Source organism: Carettochelys insculpta, chromosome 8 (genome assembly GCF_033958435.1).
Source record: "Carettochelys insculpta isolate YL-2023 chromosome 8, ASM3395843v1, whole genome shotgun sequence".
In the NCBI taxonomy this organism is placed as follows: Eukaryota; Metazoa; Chordata; order Testudines; family Carettochelyidae; genus Carettochelys; species Carettochelys insculpta.
The window spans coordinates 49,581,078-49,602,903 of record NC_134144.1 but is presented as its reverse complement, the minus strand read 5'-3'; the positions used below and the strand labels follow the sequence as shown (position 1 = coordinate 49,602,903).

General features: G+C 45.0%; 1 protein-coding gene and 11 non-coding genes across 18 annotated transcripts; all 12 read right to left on the bottom strand.

The window, feature by feature from the left end:
- Nucleotides 1-751: 751 nt before the first annotated feature.
- Nucleotides 752-15,729, bottom strand: MMADHC (metabolism of cobalamin associated D). 7 transcript variants are annotated; one of them, XM_075001696.1, is made up of 9 exons: nucleotides 15,640-15,716; nucleotides 15,181-15,324; nucleotides 14,713-14,758; nucleotides 11,510-11,654; nucleotides 11,009-11,226; nucleotides 7,879-7,984; nucleotides 6,097-6,227; nucleotides 1,717-1,803; nucleotides 752-1,082 (listed from the first exon to the last, which is right to left on the bottom strand). In XM_075001696.1, the coding sequence occupies exons 3-9, from the start codon at nucleotides 14,719-14,721 to the stop codon at nucleotides 888-890; spliced, it is 891 nt and encodes a 296-aa protein (XP_074857797.1). In that variant the 5' UTR covers nucleotides 14,722-14,758; nucleotides 15,181-15,324; nucleotides 15,640-15,716; the 3' UTR covers nucleotides 752-887. The 7 variants fall into 7 exon arrangements, with proteins under 7 accessions (XP_074857797.1, XP_074857795.1, XP_074857801.1 ...); XM_075001694.1 differs by having other exon boundaries at nucleotides 14,713-14,754; nucleotides 15,265-15,324; nucleotides 15,640-15,655; XM_075001700.1 differs by lacking the exon at nucleotides 15,640-15,716 and adding an exon at nucleotides 15,462-15,626.
- A 997-nt stretch (nucleotides 15,730-16,726) lies between these two features.
- Nucleotides 16,727-16,799, bottom strand: TRNAM-CAU (transfer RNA methionine (anticodon CAU)). The gene has a single exon. It is a non-coding gene; the product is annotated as a tRNA-Met (tRNA).
- Nucleotides 16,800-17,262: 463 nt separating this feature from the next.
- TRNAE-CUC (transfer RNA glutamic acid (anticodon CUC)) lies at nucleotides 17,263-17,334 on the bottom strand. Its single transcript has one exon. It is a non-coding gene; the product is annotated as a tRNA-Glu (tRNA).
- A 657-nt stretch (nucleotides 17,335-17,991) lies between these two features.
- TRNAE-UUC (transfer RNA glutamic acid (anticodon UUC)) lies at nucleotides 17,992-18,063 on the bottom strand. Its single transcript has one exon. It is a non-coding gene; the product is annotated as a tRNA-Glu (tRNA).
- Nucleotides 18,064-18,190: 127 nt separating this feature from the next.
- Nucleotides 18,191-18,263, bottom strand: TRNAM-CAU (transfer RNA methionine (anticodon CAU)). The gene has a single exon. It is a non-coding gene; the product is annotated as a tRNA-Met (tRNA).
- Nucleotides 18,264-18,726: 463 nt separating this feature from the next.
- TRNAE-CUC (transfer RNA glutamic acid (anticodon CUC)) lies at nucleotides 18,727-18,798 on the bottom strand. The gene has a single exon. It is a non-coding gene; the product is annotated as a tRNA-Glu (tRNA).
- Nucleotides 18,799-19,453: 655 nt separating this feature from the next.
- Nucleotides 19,454-19,525, bottom strand: TRNAE-UUC (transfer RNA glutamic acid (anticodon UUC)). Its single transcript has one exon. It is a non-coding gene; the product is annotated as a tRNA-Glu (tRNA).
- Nucleotides 19,526-19,652: 127 nt separating this feature from the next.
- Nucleotides 19,653-19,725, bottom strand: TRNAM-CAU (transfer RNA methionine (anticodon CAU)). Its single transcript has one exon. It is a non-coding gene; the product is annotated as a tRNA-Met (tRNA).
- Nucleotides 19,726-20,188: 463 nt separating this feature from the next.
- TRNAE-CUC (transfer RNA glutamic acid (anticodon CUC)) lies at nucleotides 20,189-20,260 on the bottom strand. The gene has a single exon. It is a non-coding gene; the product is annotated as a tRNA-Glu (tRNA).
- A 657-nt stretch (nucleotides 20,261-20,917) lies between these two features.
- On the bottom strand, nucleotides 20,918-20,989 carry TRNAE-UUC (transfer RNA glutamic acid (anticodon UUC)). Its single transcript has one exon. It is a non-coding gene; the product is annotated as a tRNA-Glu (tRNA).
- A 127-nt stretch (nucleotides 20,990-21,116) lies between these two features.
- On the bottom strand, nucleotides 21,117-21,189 carry TRNAM-CAU (transfer RNA methionine (anticodon CAU)). Its single transcript has one exon. It is a non-coding gene; the product is annotated as a tRNA-Met (tRNA).
- Nucleotides 21,190-21,652: 463 nt separating this feature from the next.
- TRNAE-CUC (transfer RNA glutamic acid (anticodon CUC)) lies at nucleotides 21,653-21,724 on the bottom strand. Its single transcript has one exon. It is a non-coding gene; the product is annotated as a tRNA-Glu (tRNA).
- Between the last annotated feature and the right edge of the window lie 102 nt (nucleotides 21,725-21,826).

The window sequence follows — 21,826 nt, the reverse complement described above, 5'->3', positions numbered from 1 at the left end:
CCACAAAAGGTACAACTTTCCCAAGCATGAGATTTTAAAGGAATTCAGCTGAATATCAAGCGTCCCATGTTACATCCGAGAGCTTTTGGTCATTAAAAATGTATAGTAAGAAAAGTACAGTAAGATATGGTTAAGAATTAAAATTCAAATTAAGTTACTCAGATACTTCAAGGATACAGTGCCCTACCTCCACAAATGGAAAAAAAAAAAATCATCCATTTTTGCAGCTGAATATTTGTGAAAAATGTATTGTTATAGTAATCATCATTTGAGAAGACCGTGTATATTCTTTCAGCAAATTAAAGTTGGGTCTACCAAGATTTTTTAAAATTTCTGTGCAATACTTGAGGTGGTTTTGCAAACCACACAGTGTCGCCTAATGTAAATATTTTTAGATTTTATTCACAGGGATAAGGCTCAAACTCTCAAAATATATACACATAGCATTGCTTTGGATGGACAGCACACCTAGCCCCTCAGAACACAATAAGTCCCATCTCCACAGCCTGGCAAAGCTATGGGCGGAGAAGGACTTGGTTAACATGGACAGCTAGAGGCATTTTAAACAAACAACTAGAAGGAGCCTGAATTATGTTTGGAGTTATACTTTCAGCCAAATAAGGACAAGGGAATCTTGCTTCTTTAAAAAAAAAAAAAAAAAAATCAAATCACATGGCATATCTGCATACCTATTAAGTAAAATGTTGTCAATATTGTAAGTCAGGTGATGAACATGTATTTCACACAGACTAAAATAAGTAATGATTATTTTATTACCTGTAAGTGTGTATACGTTACAACTTGGTATTTCTCGACAATGTTTATAGACCAATTATCAAGTAAAAAATACACAGGTCAAATTTTAACTTTTAGGAGCCCGATAGCTGTTATTTTCCACTTAATTTCTTCATAATAGGGCTGTGAGGTTCAGCATTTGTGAAAATACTTCCTACAACCACATGAGTACCCCAGAGAGTATGACGAATAACTTTGCAGCAGCCAAGGTCATCCACACAGAATCCTAAATGGCGGTAGCGTTCATCTGTTTCAAACAGTGTGTTGTTTGTGTATGGTCCAAAAAACTGGGGGAAAAACAGTTTTAATATTTTGAAAGATACATTGTATTAATCAGTTCAGCACAGTCACAATTTTATAAAACAGAGGTTTCAATATTTAAAGTGACAGAAATACCAGGGTTCAAACAAAATGAAACCTACCAGTGCTAGTAACAAAACTGCTTTTATAATATGTAAAGTGATTTCACTGTGAATAAGCTACATAGGGAGGTTTATGGGGCTTTTTTTTTTTTTTTTTAAAAAGAGAGAAACATCATTAATTCCTATCCCTCCTCGGATTTTGACATAAGTTATTTGCATTGGCATAAGAACAGTTGCTGCCCTTTAAAAAATCTGTAATTTACTTTCTAAAATAAAAGAGGCACAGGCCTCCACTCTCAAAAGAGCATCTCAGAGGATCAGGAATTTAATTTTTAAATAACTATAGACTTCACAAGTTTAATGTCCCACGAAAGCTCACCTAATAAACTATTTTGCTAGTCTTTAAAGTGCTACTTGACTGCTTTTTGTTTTGATAGTGTATAGACTAGCACGGCTTCCTCTCTGTTACTAGAAGGGCTAGATTTGTACAGTAAAACGACCCACGTACCATTACAAGTCTACTAAATTAGTCTCCATTCCCCACAGCAGAATAACTTACTGCCAATCCAGACGATGGATCAATAAAGTCTGCCCAGTAGCCTTCAGAAAAAAGTGCATAGCAGATTTCCTTGGCACCATTAACAAACTAACAAAAGGGGAGAAATAATTATATTAAAAGAGAAGCTCTCCTTTTATATGTAAAAACTGAATGATTTTAAGTTAAGAGCAATGGAACTTCTCTGTAACACACACAGATAAGTGTCAAATTTAACATCTTTTTAAAGACAACGATCAACAGCATTACTAAAAGGATTAAAATTAATAGAACATATTAGGCTACTACAATCACAAGAGATTTGAAAAAAAATTTTTTGCACAACTCAGTTGAGGATTACCATTTTGTACAAGGATCATCTAATTGCTTTGACTGCTGGTGCAGTTTGCAGAATCATACCTGTTAAACCTCTGTAAAAGTCAACCACTGCTTCAGTTATTTCTCTATTTCATTAGCCCTTTACAGATAAAAATTGAACCTCATAGTTTGCCACAAGATGCATTAAAATATACAATTTAAGTATTCCCAAAATGATTTTTTAGAAGATATCATGTAGAGCAAGACAGTAACACGTGGTTGCTCTGAATTAGAAAAGTCTAATTACGAGTCCCTTTAAACATAACTCAGGACACCAAATTTTTAAAGTAAATATAGTTTTATAAGTACTTTGAAACAGTCATGCTGCAGTTCATCACTAGGCAAGACTAGTAAGAAATTGAACTCTTAATATTTCTGGCCATGCAAAGAAAATTATATTTGAGTGTTTTCCAAATAAATGGGTGGAGGCTAGTTAACAACTTTGGAAGTTTTACAGCAGTATTTTTCAGAAACAAGAGAAGTGACACATGAATGGGAACTGGTCCTGATAACACACTTCACAAAAACACTCAAAGAAAGAAGTTCATATCTGAGGAATTACTTCTATACAGCTCGGTGACAGGATATGCCATGGTTTGTTTAATGCTTCTGATGTCACCTCGTATAAAATTTGTCTGATTGTTTAAAAGAAACAAACCATAAACTTAAACAACATCAAAGTTGTGACCTACACACCCCATTAGATACCATTAATCCAGCTGGTAAAGCTAAGCTGTTTTGCTTTGCTACTGGAATAAAACATGAGGCCCATACAATACGTATGGACACTGGTTTATGTTACAGTGACCTAAGTTTTGCTTTTGTTTACTTTGGTAAACAATAGCAGTAACCTAGTTTGATACACATGTACAATCCCAAAGTATACTACTGAGCAGCAGAAGAGCAGATTCCTTAATATTACTTAAATTTTAGATTATGTATTTATTTCCTTATTTATTTAGCACCCCGCCCCCAGAAAAAGAAAAAAAAGCCTTAAATTGAATTTTGTTTCACTGTTTGTGCTCCATGAAGTCCTAGGTCTCAAAATTTACTAATTCAGAATCTGAGTTACCACTGTCCCATCCAGTGACCCAAAATATCTAAAGCTCTACCTTACTGTTGAGCTATTTTCCTGTTTCTCCACTTTACGGTTAAGTGGATCTGAAGACTAATTTAAAACTTTAAAGTAAGTCACAGACATACACGTAAGCTATCTAAAGACAGCATTTAATGCATACATTTTGGTAAACTAGATATTTTGACCCAGCGCTGTACAAGTCTCATAGCAGTTGAAGTGCTGTATTCATTTAAACTTGCATCTCACTACTGTAAACTTCCAGGATGTGTCTATAAATAACTCCCATTACTTTAGCAAAAGCCTCTCACATCAAAAGAATTAATTTCAAGTTATTCCTAACCATCTAAAAAGCAAACAAATAGGCTATTTTATGGTGAACTAGCTGTTAGAAACCTTTGGGCCAGGAGGTTACATCTACAACCTTACAGTGATTATATCTGAGTTGACAAGGAGGTGCACAAGGAAGAAAGACGACAGTTAACATAATTAGACCAGATTACAATGCTGAAGACCATCAGACCATAAAGAATTCAAAGACACACGAAAATGAAGGGACTTTTACTTTGTATGCAGTCCTTATAACTAATGCTTTCCACTGCTTATTTCTCTTCCTGTATTAATCCTTTCATTCTCTCTACTGATGGATAAATTTCATTTATAAATTATAATTTCAAAAGATAGTGAGAAACTGTTTTCATCTTAATTTCTACTGATACTGACTCCCATCCATAATTAGATAGACTGGTAGTCAAAGTCATTATACAGGAAGAGAACTTATCAGATTTTTAAAACACATTCAACATTTTATGTATTTTAAGATAATGAAGTTAACAAAATTAGCAGCAAACACTGACATCTGCTGGAATAGACAAAAAATTCACAAACTTTTTCTAGAGACCTCTAGTGGCAATTCAACTTCATTCACTTCTATTAAGTGAATGTGGAAGACTAAGGACATTCATGTTAAAAAACATTAATAAGCCCAGATCTACACAGACCTGTAGTGGTGGCTGCTCATTAGCATAATCACACTGATCATTAGCATAGCAATACAAGATCTTGCTGCTGGCAGAAGCTGCTGCATCAGTAAACAGGCTGTGTAGATGTGCCTCTGCTGGCAAAAAACCCTTCTGTTGCCAATCCCTTGTGTCTGAATAGGGGCTAGTGACAGAGGGGGTATTTGCTGGCTGAAGCACGTCTACACAGCCTGTTTGCTGCTAGCAGCAACATCTTGTGCAGCTATGCTAATTAGCTGCACAATTATGCTAATGAGCAGCAATTTACAACTGCAAGACTGCTCGTTAGCATGAAGCTACCAGCACTACCGGTCCTCGTAGACCTAGCCAAAAAGATCAATCAGCGTCTTAATTCTAAAGTAGGCCAAATTAGCCAATACTGGGGCTTTGTCTACACTACAGCATTCTGTCAATAGAAGTTACTGTTGGAAGATATCTTCTGACAAAACTGTTGACAGATTGCAGCCATAGACAAAAGCAGATTGCTCTGTTGACAGAGAATGGCCAGACTACCCGGCCTCTCTCTTGACAGAATGTGCAACTGGAAGCTCAGAAGACAGGGCTGCCCAGTGACCCAGAAGCCTTGTATGCTGAAAGAGGGCCCACCCAGAGTGTCTTCCACATAGCTTTTTAGTGGACATAATCTGTCAAAGGTGTTATTCCTCACCGCAGAGAAGCAGAATGCTTTTGGCGGAAGTGCTGAGTTCTGTTCACAGTATGTTAACAGAACCCATTGTTAGTGTGGATGCTCCACGGGCCTGTGGCTATGTCTACAGTAGAGGGTTTTGTCGACAAAACTCGGAATGTCTACATACAAAATGGCTGTGGTCAGACTTGGCCAAAACTTCAAAATGGTCATGTAAATGGCCATTTCAAATATTACTAACGAGGCGCTGAATTGAATATCCATCGCCTCATTAGCATTAGGACACTTCCGGACGTGGCACTTCAAAAGCTGAGGGGAATAAAGGGACTTCGAAAGGTGCGGGATCCTTTAGAAAAGGACCCCCGCGTAGCTGCGCTGAGCTGCTAGCATTCGAAAGTGGCGCTTTCAAAGTGCCACGGCTGGAAGTGTCCTAATGCTAATGAGGTGCTGAATTGTCAATCCAGCACCTATTAGTAATGTTCGAACATGGCCATTTCGAAGTCTTGGCCAAGCACGGACAGAGCCAATGTGTTTTGTCAACAGTCTGTTGACAAAACTTGGCACTTCCTCATTGCAGAGAGGCAGAACGCTGTCAGTGGAACACCACCTTTCTCAACCCTTTCTTTGGGCAAAAAGGGCCATGAAGATGCTCTAAGGGGCTCTCTGTCAACAGACAGGGCTTCCGGTTCACTGGGCAGCCCCATTTGCTGAGCTTCCAGTTGGCCATTCTGTGGAGGGAGTGGCCGGGCAGTCTGGCTGCTCTGCCAGTATGGCAGATTTCTCTTTTGATCCACTTTTGTGTGGCCGTGATCCATTGACAGAAGTTAGTAACTTCTGTCGACAGATCACTGCACTGTAGACATAGCCTGTCAAAGGATGAGAATTGAATTATGCAAAGCAACGAAATGGCACAAAATGCATTGCTATTGCATTGCAGTGATTGGGAAAGATAGCTGCTGCCCCCTGTGGGATGTTGTCCAATTATAAAAGTCAAATGAATTAGCTAATATGTGGCAATGAGTTAAAGCATTTTATATAACAAAATAACTCCTGTAACTCACCTCACCACCAAAAAAAGATTAATATATAATATTATCTAAATATATCAAAAAGTTTTGTAAAGTTTGTTATCCCCATTTTACAAACAGAAAGAAGTTACATTTGGCTAACTCAAGGGATTGATCTAAGATAATTAAATTAGGTCAGTTACAGAACAAAAAACAGGTCAAAACAAACAAAAAGGGGCCCACCTACAATATAACCACAAATATACAAATACTACTTACGTTTTCTAACAACAACTCTCTCTCATCTTCCACTTCTTCACTCCATACAGTCATGTCATTTTTAGTTTTCTGGGTTATCGTTAGTACTATTAGATTATTGGCACTCACTTCTGGAAACATTGATTCAAAATCTAGAAAAACAAAATTAGCATGTTAGAGTGCAATGGGTTGATTTTGTATATTTCATGCTTCTTCTACTTTGGTCACAGTGCCTGCAAGTGTCAGGAGTTTTTCATTCAGTGTACTACCTTTCACTTAAACCACTGTAATAATAAAACTTCACCAATGTACAAATTTCAGAATTTGCATGCAGTTAAGTCTCTTACTGCTGAGCGAAGATTTAGTAGCTGAGTTAGGTACCCAGGTGTTATTATAATGAGACTATTTGAAAATTACTACAATACAACATGGATTAATTAACCAATCATCCCTGCATTAACTGTGTGTGTTTACTGTAATCCATATGGACTCAGGTGTGGAGACACTGATTATCACGAACACCTAACTTTTAAGAAATGTAGAAAATCACTGGGATTCATGAAACCTAGATTATGTGCTCAGACCTGCTATGCAACAATGGGGAAGAGACAGGCACCTAACATTGGGAATTGTACTGCCAAAGCTAGCTAAAGGGAGATGTTGGGGAAAAGGGTGTATAACTTATCCCTCTCACAAAGCAGAAATTGGCAAAAATAGCTAATTTTAGGCAAATTTAGGCTAATGTTTTTGAAAACTGGTGGGTTTTTTCCCCTTCAGTTGCAGCCTGAGGGTTTGTCTGCTTCATTCCAAGAGCCCCTTTTCCTCTGGGCTTTTTTCTTGTACCATGTGCGATCCCCCATACCCAGCATCATGACACCAAAAGCTCCATTGCCAGAATTTTTAGGAATCATACTTAAGCACTGAGCTCAAAGCTGAAGCAGGTTTACTCCCTGCCACGTGCGTAGTGTGAGCTCTCTTCTGAATATGCCCACTTGATTGAGCCCTGCACATGAGACAGTTGCTTCTCTGCCTAACTCCGCTCCACTTTGTGGATTGCACTACAGCTTTGGCTGCCTACAGAAAAGTAACAGAATCTGGGACATGGGAGGCTCTATTTTTGCAGTAAAAAAGTTTTCTAAGTCCCTGGTTAACAACCTAACCCAATGTGTCATATGACCATGTATCACCCCCAGTCCATCCAACACTATTTCTGTTGCACAGAGAACACCAGAAAGAACTAAAACTAGGCAATAGGATTTGGTAGTTCCATAGCAATTCTCCCCATGTGGACACAGGACAGGAGTGGTTGGGATATGGCAAGCACGTCTGCACAATCCATTGGATTATGAGCCTTTACTGAATAAAGCATGCTTACAAGAGTTCCAGTAAGTCTGTAAAATTCATCATCACTCCATTTTATAGGTGGGCAAACAGTGTCATGGAAGTGTTCAATTATCTGAACATCAGAGTAAACACAGACACACAAAGCTGCTCTGGAGGCATTTTTGGTCAGGTTCTGAGTGCACCATATATTTAAAAAGGCTTCCGCTGACCTTTTAATTTTACCATTGGCTCATTAATTCTTAAATTCTTTTCATATAGTTAAAGATTTTATTACGCAAAATGTAAACATTTTAGTAATCATCCATTAATTTGGATTATATTGACTGAACTTTTAAAAAATTTAAAGCTACAGAAACTCCAATTCACATGCTCCACAATCTTGATCTGATGATGGAAAATGATATTTACTTAACCAAAAAAAAAACCCCAAAAACTTATTCAAAAATGTGAAAGATATACCTTTCCGTAACATTTCCGGACAAGTTTGTATTGCACATTCTATTTTAGCATTTTCAAAGTATGTTTCAGCATTATTTATTTGTTGTTTAGGGGTGACATCAGTGCCCTGTGGAAAATCAAGGAAATACAAGTGAGTAATTTTCAGGTCATGTAACATGATTAACAATTCAAATACTACTTCCAAATTGAGTTGGATAATCCCCAGATCCTGCAGACCTTTATTCACAGAAGTTGTCCCACTGAATACAGGCTGCTCACACAGTTTGCAACAAGCTTCTAAACATTCTCATCACTCCATGTTAAAGTTGGAAAAACAGAGTAAATCTGTGTTAGAACTAGGTCTCCTAACTCCCAAGCCTATGATTTATCGAGATCAGTCTTTTCGTAAATTCTAATCTTATTACAGTTGACTTTAGTGGTTAGTATTTGTAAGTGAAGCTGCAATGTATTAAACACGAATCAGATGCATAACATTTAAGTTTTCAACTTTTACCAGTACATTTCAGAGGCATCTAAATATACTACTTTATATGTAATTGTGCTTACATTGCACTTCCGGCATTCAAATAAATGGCTAACACAAACTACTATGAATGCTTGAAATTGGCTTTGTAAATTTTTTGCATGTACTGCAATAAAAAAAACTAAATAAAAGTAGCTTTACTGCTACTGAGTTCAAACAAATGCATGGAATCCTCCCAAGCTCGATATTTTGCAAACAAATTTTAATACTTAATTGCTGTAGCCTTACAGACCAAATTATCCATGACTGCTGCCACATACAAGAGCCTTAATAACTAAAGCTACTGTAACTGCCTTTCATGTGGAATTTCTGCAAGCTAAGTTATAAGAGTAAACTTGCACTCCTCAGAGGATAATGAAAACAGCCACCTGCTATGGGAGACTGAAATGCAACATCAGGCTTTCCACATTTGTTCTACACTTCAGCATGGGATTTCCTAGCTTTTTAATTCACATATAAGAAAGCCTTTCCACTAGTATGGGATTCCAGAAAGCTAACGCAACAATTCCTTTGGACAGTCTAACATAGCTGAATTTGTAAATACAGTCGCCTTCACAAGAAATTACACGTACAGTATCTTGAGCTGCAGTCAATTCAGAAGCAGACAGTTTATAAAGTAATTCTTCTTTAAAAATCTCACCACATTAGAAGGTTAGCTTTTTGCTATAAAATACAATTATCAAGGCAGATTCTACTATATTCCTCTCAGTGTGGAAGATAAGTTGGTGGATCTTCTGATCTTGCCACAGAATTCAGTAAAGGTTTGGGTGCACATTTTCATACTCAGATAACACTGTCATTTTCTGACTGCTTCTCTCATTGCTCTCTTTCCTACTTGCCTCACATCCAACCAGCCATCCTGCTTAGAAGGCTTACAAATATATAACATGCCCAATAGCCAGAGAACTAAACCAACCTACCAAAGACCAACTCCTCCTCTTCTCCACAACTGCTGATGAAGGAAGTGTGCACCCTAGTAAGAATACCATCTATATTCCCTATTCAAATGTTTGATCTTTTGTATCTACCTCTAGCATTCAGACAAATTTGAAATCCACCCAAGGATGCTCAGGCAGTTGGAATGTACGTGAACCTGGGCTACTCAGATGGTGGAGGTGCAGTTTCTCTCCTATTCTAATCTCCTGCTGCTTTCTAGTTGCTATGGATACGGTATCTGCTACTCTACTCTTCCTTTGCCTTCATTTCCTGTTCCCAAGAGAAAAAGCTCACTCAGAACTTTCCCAAACAGCAGCAGTGTGAAATTGACCTGATTCTTGTCTACAGTCTCCTAAATAGTCACAGAGGAAATGGACAATGCTCTCATTTATCTGTCTTCTCTGTACAATAGCTTAGTAAAGCTGTAAGTAACAGTAGAGGCGCTGGAGCTTTCAAGTTTACAGATTTAGTTGCAGCTAGACAACATCTGCATCAATTACACTTGGCTCACTTTTCTAAAATAAATAAATAAAATAAAATAAAATAAAAACAAAACCTGATTGTGCACAAGTTTAAGGCACTGAACCAGAAAGCTCATTAAGGGCAAACAGATGGCTCAAAGGCAAGTTCTACATACACAAGAAATACTATAAACCAATTTTTTGTGAACATTCTTATCATATTTTAAACTGATTTCCTATGTTTGAAGATGCCACAAAATTCATGAGAGTTTTGGAAAGCCAATATGCTAGCTCAGCGATGCTCAGACTTGACAGTGGCAAGAGGCTCTTTAATGAGTTTCCTGAAGCTATTTGCAGCAGTGATATTAAAACACCACAATTTAATTACTATCCTATGCTATTAGCCAATCAGGTTGCTTTAAAATATTATTAACCTACTGTAGTTGATGAAATAATACTTGGTCAGTCATTTGCTGTGAGAATATTAAACAAACAAGCACAGAGAAGAAATTCAGCAATGAATTCACACTGCTGTGGCTGTTTGGTGTAATGTTGATTGCTAATTTGGCTCCAAAGCCAGTAAGGTCTGAGTATCACTAATAATAATAATAATAATACTACACATGGGCAAAAATTTAATATGCAAACCTAGCAAATAATAAGTCAAACTGCCTACTGTTAATAAGGAACCTCTGACTCACTATGAGCTGTGCTATCCCTAAAAGGGAACAATTTCAAATATAATCAAGTTTAGTTAGTACACTTCTAATGTTGGGTTTCATGAACATGTAAAAGCCCCAAATAAGGAGACTTTGTTGTAATAAATTATACTCATCCACCCTAATGGGAAATCATTAAACGTTAACAATAAAATACTTATCTGTTTTTGAAAACCAAAACCAAAACAATAAGACTAAGACCAAGTCAATTTGTTTTAAAGTTAAATTGACCTAATCTTGTTTTCACAACTCATACATATAAAACAACCATTAAAAAATTATTACACATCTTGAAAAATTATTCTCAGTACTCAGTGTCAGTTTTAAAGGAGTCAGTTCATGATTTTTCTTGGGAAACATTTTCTGGATAATCCCCTCATTTCTGTTTATTTTCAGAGCACTATCAGTATTATATTTTTGGGAGATTACTCTTTGTACGTAAGGTAATCAAAACAATTTCCAGCTGCATGCATTAAATTAAATGTACTTACCTGAAACTCATTTATGTATTGTGCCATCACAAATTCATGTCTCTCACTTGATAAGGACTCCACTAATATATCAGGCAAACTTTTATGAACTTGTGTTTTTGTCTGAGAAGCTGTACCATTTAGGTGACTATCAAAACCTATATTACCAGGAAGCTGAAATCTCTGGTCTTGAGGACCAAATGGCCCCATTACTTCATCTGGCCACACAGTTCTTGGACCTGTTAAAAATTGAGTACTTATGTTATTTTTCATATTGGAAAAATATTTTAACTCCTAAACAGAAGCATCTGAAGATGATCATGTCAGACAGGGGGGAAAAAAGTAATTACAATGAATAAATAAATAAAAATAATAAATTAAAAAAAAAAAGCCAAACAAACCTCAAGGTCTCACCATACCAAAACAAGAAGTAATATTTCTTATTTATTTGAGACAGCTAGTTTAAGATGCTGAACTTTGGTAGTCAGTCAATGTAACAAAATTGTTGTATTTTTTCCTTACATATATCAGGAGGTGTAGCAGCAACATGAGGCTCATCCGAGCCAGAAGATCCTGCTGTAGCAAAAGTCTTGAGATTTACAACCCTTCTAACCAAGGAGTAAAATCCTGGCAGATAGGTCACCAGTCTTGCTCTGTTACAGAGCACCTACAGAAGATGAAAGCAGAACTGAGTGTCATATGTTGCAAGTAATCAATTAATTTATATTTAGAACGTAAAACTAAATCTAACTCCATAAAGGAAAACTTAGCAATAAAGTGTCATTAACTCTATTTTTTAACTCTAAGAACACTTTATTAGTACTGCTACATTCCTGTTAAATTTTGATTAAAAAAACTGCACAATGCAGACAAAAATGTATTCTGACATACCTCTCTGCATTTAAGCTACAACTAGAAAGGGCTGAGAGTCATGAAGGGGCATCATTGTGACAACACATGAACTAAATATGTTTACGTACAGGGTCACGATACACTAGGTATCATTTCCTATGCTGTTGTTACAATTGAAAAAAAAAAAATCAGTTGAAATACAAAGCAATCACAAAAGTTGATCTCAGGATCTATCGAAGTATTATAGATACGTTAATAGTGATATCTCTTCTCATTGCTTTACCCTAAAGACTAGCACTGTTTTCAGTCCAACTTCTTGTGCAAAGGTATTACAAGATATTAAGAATAATTAAGATGTAAAAGAATGCCAAAGCACAAAGTACACACACAAATTTCTTTTAAAACTAAATTATCAGAACAGGCAGGAATTGCAATTCAGTCACACTACACCATCAACCTAAAGTATTAGAAGCTTGAGGAACACAACCAAGCCAGAAAATTAATACAAACATTATTTTGGTTTACAGAAAACAAAACATTTTCAGTGGCAAAAAGCCATAAATAGGAGTATCATCAGAAAGTCACACAGCTCTTGTATATTCTGCAGAGCTGGGATTTGCCACATAATTGATTTCATACCCAATAACTGTTTCCAAATATAAACATTCAACTACAAAATACAAAAAACCATCTACTTCTACAATAACAAAAACCTTAAAAAAACTGAACACAAATGGATTCAATGTTGTATTTCCAAGTTTGCAAACACACTGAAACAATAGTACTCAAGAGTATGTAAAACTTGAATTCATCTCAATACGGTTAAATCTGAATCCTAATAATAATAAATTTAAATGTTAATATTGTTCCCTGTTTTACTGCTGATTGGCTTAGCAAAAATATCCAGCTAGAGTGCTTAGACCCAGAAATGTAATCAGCTCCCCAAATTTCAAGAGCTCCAACCACTCAGTATCTAATTGATATAACTTCAAACTTTTCTTCTGACAACTTCTAGTTTCTCCACCTCAACAACCTAATTATTCACTCAAACAAAAACAAAAATTTGTAGCCAACACAAATATTTAGGGATAGTAACACAAAACAAATTTTAATACCAAAATAATATTACATGTAATTAAATAACCCCCTCAATTTTAAACATACTTCCATCTACCACTGGATTTCTAACCTGAAGTGCAATGTCTTAAAAATGTAGTTCTCCTTAAGAATTTAGGTCCATCTTAAGGCTTTTGTTCTGCTTTTCTAGAACCAAGGTAAAAATTTTGCAAACATTTTTGAATATGTCTAAATCTTAAGGCTTCATTGCTATATGTACGTATGCTTTCACTTTATTTTAAGCATGTAAGTAATCCTATTGACTGTAATGGAAGTTCTCAAATGCTCAGACACATGCATGCTAGCAGGATAAAGACCTAAACCTGTCAACGTGAAAAACAAGCCTTTACACAGTAAAAGTGGTGTATGTTATAAATAGTCCTGCTTTTTTGTTAATTATTTAAAATACATATTAAACTGAACACTTCTTGTATGCAGCATTATTGCAGTTGTGGTGGTCTAATACATACTTTAAAAGACTATGAAGGAACCACGGCTTACAGTAACGATCATTAGATATGCAAATGAAGATGGATACTCAGATATTGAAAGTGGGGTACCCAGGAATATCAAAATAATAAAATTTAGTACTAAAGGCTCAATTTTCCAGATATACATCCACAAAGAATTTCACTGATGGAAATGAAACTATCACGTTCAAATTTCAGCATCAGGGTCTCACAGCTTTTGTTACCCTTAGATTTCAAGATGCTTGTAATCAGCACACAATTATCTGAAATCAGTCTTAAGTAATGGCTTTCACAGTGTACTAGCACAATCAGAACTTTAATTTAGAGATGTTAAGGGCTAACCAGTAAGCCTCATCCTAAAGGGATGAGGCTTACGAGTCATCAGTAGCCAGTGCAGGGCCGGAATAACCCTCTTCTCCAGCAGGCCCACCCCAGGGATTCTGAGGGCAGACGCACTCCAGCCCAGCCATAGCAACCTCAGTCCAATAAATACAAGATAGATTTAGTATTAAAAAATTGCTGGACAATTTAAAAAAAAAACAACAAAAACAAAACCACAACAATGCCGTAATATTAAAATATATTCGGGACAGAACACACCTATATTCTTAGCTAATCCTATACATGGTACAGCCACTTGATCTTTACACGTAGGTTTACACTGGCACCAAAAATCCTGTCTAAATAGATACACTGAATCAAGGGTTCTCAAATTTTGACATGACCCCCTTCTGACGACAAAAATGATCACATGAGCCCAAGAGGGGGAACTGAAGCATCTGCAGAACTGGGGACAAATGTTTAAATCCATAGCACACCCTGAAACATTCAGCTAGTCATTTTTTTCCACCAGCCAACAATCCAATACCATTTTTACATTAAAAAAAGAAGTTGCATACAATATTTTATGAATGACCTGCCCTTATGCAGGAGCACTGCACAGCATTTCACTGATACCATATAAAAAGCAAAGAGAATCTAGTACTATATAAAAATTTGCAAAAATGCTCAAAGTCTTTCAAATACACGTAATATCTTTTTCAGAGTTACCAGGGGGAATGAGATATCTTTTACTGGACCATCTTTGGTGAGCAAGACAAGGTTTCGAGTTTGGAGTTTACACAGAGCTTCAGGTGTATCTTGGCAGATATGAGGAACATGAAAGTCTTTCCACTGGTGCCAGAACACAAATGAAAACTTAAGTTTCCTGCTTAATGCTATTTGACATTATGGTACAGTTAAAGTTATAAGCTGTTGATAGCCGGGGTCAATGATTAAATTACTCACATTGGCCATTTCTGACAGTAGTGTCCTTATTTCAACAAAATGCTTCCTGAAACAGAAGAAAGTAGCATCACACACCATGATGGGTCATACAGGCCATGTCTACACTAGAGCAATCTGTGTACTGAAGTTATTTATGGAAATATGCATACCATAAAACTGAAAGGGACCTTGGGAGGTCATTGAGTCCAGTCCCCTGCCTTCTTGGCAGGGCCAAGCACCATTCCCCTCCCTCCCCTTTTTTTAAATAAAATATTTGCCCCAGATCCCTAAGGATTGAATTCACATTGTTGAAAGTTTTGTTGACAACTCTCTGGCGTAGACACAGCCATACTGTCAGATGCTACAATTATGAGGCTAGTATATAACTGCTTCTGCGTTATTCAGGAGCCGGACTGCACCACAGTCCGCCCTCAGGGCTTCTAAATTGTGCCGCACAATCCCCCACACTCCGCCAACGGCCACACTGACCGCTTGCGGGGAGCCCGAGGCCATCCAACACGGTAACGCGCCAATCCCCGCACAACAGCAGGTCGAAGGAAAGGTGAGTGACACTTGCCGGAGCTGGGAGCCGCGAGGTGAAGGGAAGCGACCAGCTGCACTCTCAGCCCCCACCTGTCAACACAGCGAAGGGTCATCGGCCGCGCCACCACCCTCCTCTCCGCGGCCCCGAGGATAGACGCGCCTTGCCCCGGCTCTGCAGGTCGCGCTCACACCGAGCACTACAACAAGCCCGTTAACCGGCGACGCACCCTTGACCGTACAACCGCCCAACCAGCCCGATCCAGGCCGCACTCTCGTGCGGCTCCGCACAGGGACAGACCCCGCCACTACAGCACGCCGGCGGCGCTGCCTTCAGGCCGCGGGACCAGCAGTGGGGCCGAGCGGTAGAGTCTCGGCCGGAACGGGGGCGCACAGCCAGACTCTTACCTCTCCCGACTCCGGCGCTTCCTGCAAAATGGCGCCGCTAAACGGCCCGACGAATCGACTCCGAGAGCGCATCGCTGGGCAGAGCGCCGGGATCACCCATGCGAGCGCTCCGAGTCTTTCCTGAGCAGGAGGCAGAACAAATCGACTCACGCTGCATCGATGAAGAGGCGTCAGAGGGTGGGGCTCGCTGGGCGTGGCCTGAGGCAAGCGGGGAGGCGGGGTGCGCGTGATGGCGCTCTCAGTCGTGGGGCTGTCCGAGGCGGCGCTGGGAGGCTCTGGGTTGTTTCGGGCTCAGCAGGGGAGACGGGAGCGGAGAGATGTCCCAGGCTCCATCTGCCGTCGGTTTCTCAGCCCTGCGTTAGCTGTAGGACGTGGCAGTCCCCGTGTCAGGACTCACTTGCTCGGAGAGCGAGGCTGGGGCGGGCCAGGCCGGGACGGTCACATCAGTGTGTGAGAGTTAGCTTCTGTTGAGGAGAGCGCCAAGCTTCCCAGGTAGGGTTCGGCCCAGTCCCCTAAAAGATACCGTTTCCCGCACCACGTGTCCAACACTGTCTGCCCTGAAATGGCTCAAGCAACACAGCAAAGAAATAATTTGTGTCTCCAAAATCTGCCAGGAGTCCTGTGGCACCTTAAAGGTGAACAGATTTATTTGGGTATAAGTTTATGTGGGCAAAGAGTAAAAATCCACAGACTGTAAGACTTTAAGGTGCCCTAGGACACCTTGTTATTGCAAACATCCACTTATATTTAATAGTAACAGAGAGGAAGACGTGCTAGTCTGTACACTATCAAACCAAAAAGCACTCAAGTAGCACTTTAAAGACTAGCAAAATACTTTATGAGGTGAGATTTCGTGGGACAGACACACAAGTGTATAGAAGAAGCAGGGGCTCTGGCTAGCGACAAAAAGCAGGTGCCTCCTCGGAGCATCGATCTCAGGACCTGCAGGTTATAAAAGCGATGCACTGCCAACTGCACTAAGGAGGCTAAACAGTTGGCTGTTCTGAGAGTTGGCTAAACAGTTACCTGTTCTGAGAGACGTGAGAGTTGGCGGCAGCAAGGGCTCTGGCTGGCGACAAAAAGCAGGTGCCTCCTCTGAGCATCGATCTCAGGACCTTCAGATTATGAGACTGATGCGCTGCCAACTGCGCTAAGGAGGCTGCCGAGCCGGGGGCACTGCCGCTCTGGAGAGCAGGACGCCGCAGGCTTCCCCTGAAGGCCAGCTCTCAGCACCAGGTGGCGCGATGGGTGTCCGGAAGGGAGACCCGGGGTGCCCGATGACTGTTGCAGGAGGCCGGCGGCCCCGATCTTCCTGGAAATAGAGCCAGCCCGCCGCTTCCCACCCCGGCATGGGCAGCAGCCGAGAGGAAACCTTCCTGGAGCGGCGAGAGACGTCAGGCCACGGCGCTGAGAAGGAAAAGCGGGAAAGAGCCCGCCGCCCTCCCCGCTGGGAGAAGTGGCAGGCAGGGAGCTGTGGGACGGCCCAAAAGGGAGAGGGCAGAAGAGAGACGAGGGGGCCTGGAGGTTGCAGGCGAAAGCAGAAGACGGCCTCCAAAGGCCCGCCAGCTCTGAGCCTGGCACGAGGGCCAAGGCCAGGCTGCCGACTGAGCAAAAGCAGGAGGCTTCCCTGACCGGGAATCGAACCCAGACCGTGGCGGTGAGAGCGCCAAATCCTGCCCATTGGACCACCAGGGAGAGCAGGCGCAGGGGGGCAGGGCTCAGCCCTCCCCCACCCTCTTCGTCAACTGAGCCGCACGGTCCTTTCCGAAAGAGAGGCCCACTTGCGCTGGGGGGGCACTCGAGTCCCAGTGCGGCGAGGAGAGGCGAGGGTGAGCACGAAGCAGCGACGGTTCTCCCCCGTAAGAGCAAAAACGGATGCCTGTTCTGAGAGTGGCGCTCTGGACCTTCCCTTTCCGCGAGTGGCAGGCTGCTGAAGCGCTAAGGAGGCGTGGCCCACGAAGCTGCGGCCTGCCCCGAGCCCAGGGCCCAGCTGAGTTCACGTGCCAACGAGCGCGTACGAGCGGGCAGTGCAGTCAGGCTGTGGACGTCTGGCAAGAGGGCAGGTGATTCTCCCTGCAGGAGGCTACCGCCCCCAGTCATTGCGGAAGTACGTTCCTGCCCGCTGGTACGTGTGCAGAAGGGCAAGCGAGAGACAGCTTTCCTTGGGGGCGAGGGACAGAAGTTGGGCCAGGGCACTGAGCACGTGCCACCCTCACCAATGGAGAAGAGGAAGGCGAAAAAAGCCTGTGCCGCCGGCAGAAAGAGCTTTCCCTGGGGGCGGGGGAAAGTCAAAGAGGCACGGCAAAGGTTGGCAAGAGCCACGGCTGAGAGACGGGCAAGCCGGCCACCCGCTTCCCTGACTGGGAATCGAACCCAGACCGTGGCGGTGAAAACGCCAAATCCTCACCATTGGACCGTCAGGGAGAGGTGGCCGGAGCCCCTGGCCGAGCTCCACCTGTGGCTGGCGTGTGGCGAGGCCCGGGCAAAGGCGAGGGCAGCCAGACGTGAGAGTTGGCGGCAGCAAGGGCTCTGGCTGGCGACAAAAAGCAGGTGCCTCCTCTGAGCATCGATCTCAGGACCTTCAGATTATGAGACTGATGCGCTGCCAACTGCGCTAAGGAGGCTGCCGAGCCGGGGGCACTGCCGCTCTGGAGAGCAGGACGCCGCAGGCTTCCCCTGAAGGCCAGCTCTCAGCACCAGGTGGCGCGATGGGTCTCCGGAAGGGAGACCCGGGGTGCCCGATGACTGTTGCAGGAGGCCGGCGGCCCCGATCTTCCTGGAAATAGAGCCAGCCCGCCGCTTCCCACCCCGGCATGGGCAGCAGCCGAGAGGAAACCTTCCTGGAGCGGCGAGAGACGTCAGGCCACGGCGCTGAGAAGGAAAAGCGGGAAAGAGCCCGCCGCCCTCCCCGCTGGGAGAAGTGGCAGGCAGGGAGCTGTGGGACGGCCCAAAAGGGAGAGGGCAGAAGAGAGACGAGGGGGCCTGGAGGTTGCAGGCGAAAGCAGAAGACGGCCTCCAAAGGCCCGCCAGCTCTGAGCCTGGCACGAGGGCCAAGGCCAGGCTGCCGACTGAGCAAAAGCAGGAGGCTTCCCTGACCGGGAATCGAACCCAGACCGTGGCGGTGAGAGCGCCAAATCCTGCCCATTGGACCACCAGGGAGAGCAGGCGCAGGGGGGCAGGGCTCAGCCCTCCCCCACCCTCTTCGTCAACTGAGCCGCACGGTCCTTTCCCAGAGAGGCCCACTTGCGCTGGGGGGGCACTCGAGTCCCAGTGCGGCGAGGAGAGGCGAGGGTGAGCTCGAAGCAGCGACGGTTCTCCCCCGTAAGAGCAAAAACGGATGCCTGTTCTGAGAGTGGCGCTCTGGACCTTCCCTTTCCGCGAGTGGCAGGCTGCTGAAGCGCTAAGGAGGCGTGGCCCACGAAGCTGCGGCCTGCCCCGAGCCCAGGGCCCAGCTGAGTTCACGTGCCAACGAGCGCGTACGAGCGGGCAGTGCAGTCAGGCTGTGGACGTCTGGCAAGAGGGCAGGTGATTCTCCCTGCAGGAGGCTACCGCCCCCAGTCATTGCGGAAGTACGTTCCTGCCCGCTGGTACGTGTGCAGAAGGGCAAGCGAGAGACAGCTTTCCTTGGGGGCGAGGGACAGAAGTTGGGCCAGGGCACTGAGCACGTGCCACCCTCACCAATGGAGAAGAGGAAGGCGAAAAAAGCCTGTGCCGCCGGCAGAAAGAGCTTTCCCTGGGGGCGGGGGAAAGTCAAAGAGGCACGGCAAAGGTTGGCAAGAGCCACGGCTGAGAGACGGGCAAGCCGGCCACCCGCTTCCCTGACTGGGAATCGAACCCAGACCGTGGCGGTGAAAACGCCAAATCCTCACCATTGGACCGTCAGGGAGAGGTGGCCGGAGCCCCTGGCCGAGCTCCACCTGTGGCTGGCGTGTGGCGAGGCCCGGGCAAAGGCGAGGGCAGCCAGACGTGAGAGTTGGCGGCAGCAAGGGCTCTGGCTGGCGACAAAAAGCAGGTGCCTCCTCTGAGCATCGATCTCAGGACCTTCAGATTATGAGACTGATGCGCTGCCAACTGCGCTAAGGAGGCTGCCGAGCCGGGGGCACTGCCGCTCTGGAGAGCAGGACGCCGCAGGCTTCCCCTGAAGGCCAGCTCTCAGCACCAGGTGGCGCGATGGGTGTCCGGAAGGGAGACCCGGGGTGCCCGATGACTGTTGCAGGAGGCCGGCGGCCCCGATCTTCCTGGAAATAGAGCCAGCCCGCCGCTTCCCACCCCGGCATGGGCAGCAGCCGAGAGGAAACCTTCCTGGAGCGGCGAGAGACGTCAGGCCACGGCGCTGAGAAGGAAAAGCGGGAAAGAGCCCGCCGCCCTCCCCGCTGGGAGAAGTGGCAGGCAGGGAGCTGTGGGACGGCCCAAAAGGGAGAGGGCAGAAGAGAGACGAGGGGGCCTGGAGGTTGCAGGCGAAAGCAGAAGACGGCCTCCAAAGGCCCGCCAGCTCTGAGCCTGGCACGAGGGCCAAGGCCAGGCTGCCGACTGAGCAAAAGCAGGAGGCTTCCCTGACCGGGAATCGAACCCAGACCGTGGCGGTGAGAGCGCCAAATCCTGCCCATTGGACCACCAGGGAGAGCAGGCGCAGGGGGGCAGGGCTCAGCCCTCCCCCACCCTCTTCGTCAACTGAGCCGCACGGTCCTTTCCGAAAGAGAGGCCCACTTGCGCTGGGGGGGCACTCGAGTCCCAGTGCGGCGAGGAGAGGCGAGGGTGAGCACGAAGCAGCGACGGTTCTCCCCCGTAAGAGCAAAAACGGATGCCTGTTCTGAGAGTGGCGCTCTGGACCTTCCCTTTCCGCGAGTGGCAGGCTGCTGAAGCGCTAAGGAGGCGTGGCCCACGAAGCTGCGGCCTGCCCCGAGCCCAGGGCCCAGCTGAGTTCACGTGCCAACGAGCGCGTACGAGCGGGCAGTGCAGTCAGGCTGTGGACGTCTGGCAAGAGGGCAGGTGATTCTCCCTGCAGGAGGCTACCGCCCCCAGTCATTGCGGAAGTACGTTCCTGCCCGCTGGTACGTGTGCAGAAGGGCAAGCGAGAGACAGCTTTCCTTGGGGGCGAGGGACAGAAGTTGGGCCAGGGCACTGAGCACGTGCCACCCTCACCAATGGAGAAGAGGAAGGCGAAAAAAGCCTGTGCCGCCGGCAGAAAGAGCTTTCCCTGGGGGCGGGGGAAAGTCAAAGAGGCACGGCAAAGGTTGGCAAGAGCCACGGCTGAGAGACGGGCAAGCCGGCCACCCGCTTCCCTGACTGGGAATCGAACCCAGACCGTGGCGGTGAAAACGCCAAATCCTCACCATTGGACCGTCAGGGAGAGGTGGCCGGAGCCCCTGGCCGAGCTCCACCTGTGGCTGGCGTGTGGCGAGGCCCGGGCAAAGGCGAGGGCAGCCAGACGTGAGAGTTGGCGGCAGCAAGGGCTCTGGCTGGCGACAAAAAGCAGGTGCCTCCTCTGAGCATCGATCTCAGGACCTTCAGATTATGAGACTGATGCGCTGCCAACTGCGCTAAGGAGGCTGCCGAGCCGGGGGCACTGCCGCTCTGGAGAGCAGGACGCCGCAGGCTTCCCCTGAAGGCCAGCTCTCAGCACCAGGTGGCGCGATGGGTCTCCGGAAGGGAGACCCGGGGTGCCCGATGACTGTTGCAGGAGGCCGGCGGCCCCGATCTTCCTGGAAATAGAGCCAGCCCGCCGCTTCCCACCCCGGCATGGGCAGCAGCCGAGAGGAAACCTTCCTGGAGCGGCGAGAGACGTCAGGCCACGGCGCTGAGAAGGAAAAGCGGGAAAGAGCCCGCCGCCCTCCCCGCTGGGAGAAGTGGCAGGCAGGGAGCTGTGGGACGGCCCAAAAGGGAGAGGGCAGAAGAGAGACGAGGGGGCCTGGAGGTTGCAGGCGAAAGCAGAAGACGGCCTCCAAAGGCCCGCCAGCTCTGAGCCTGGCACGAGGGCCAAGGCCAGGCTGCCGACTGAGCAAAAGCAGGAGGCTTCCCTGACCGGGAATCGAACCCAGACCGTGGCGGTGAGAGCGCCAAATCCTGCCCATTGGACCACCAGGGAGAGCAGGCGCAGGGGGGCAGGGCTCAGCCCTCCCCCACCCTCTTCGTCAACTGAGCCGCACGGTCCTTTCCCAGAGAGGCCCACTTGCGCTGGGGGGGCACT

Coding starts and splice junctions, on each gene's coding strand:
- MMADHC (XM_075001693.1), bottom strand. CDS start 15,347: ATGACCCTTCGCTGTGTTGACAGGTGGGGGCTGAGAGTGCAGCTGGTC. Junction 11,227..11,509: donor TGCTACACCTCCTGATATAT/GTAAGGAAAAAA, acceptor AATTTTTAACAG/GTCCAAGAACTGTGTGGCCA. Junction 1,804..6,096: donor GAGAGTTGTTGTTAGAAAAC/GTAAGTAGTATT, acceptor CCCTTTTGTTAG/TTTGTTAATGGTGCCAAGGA.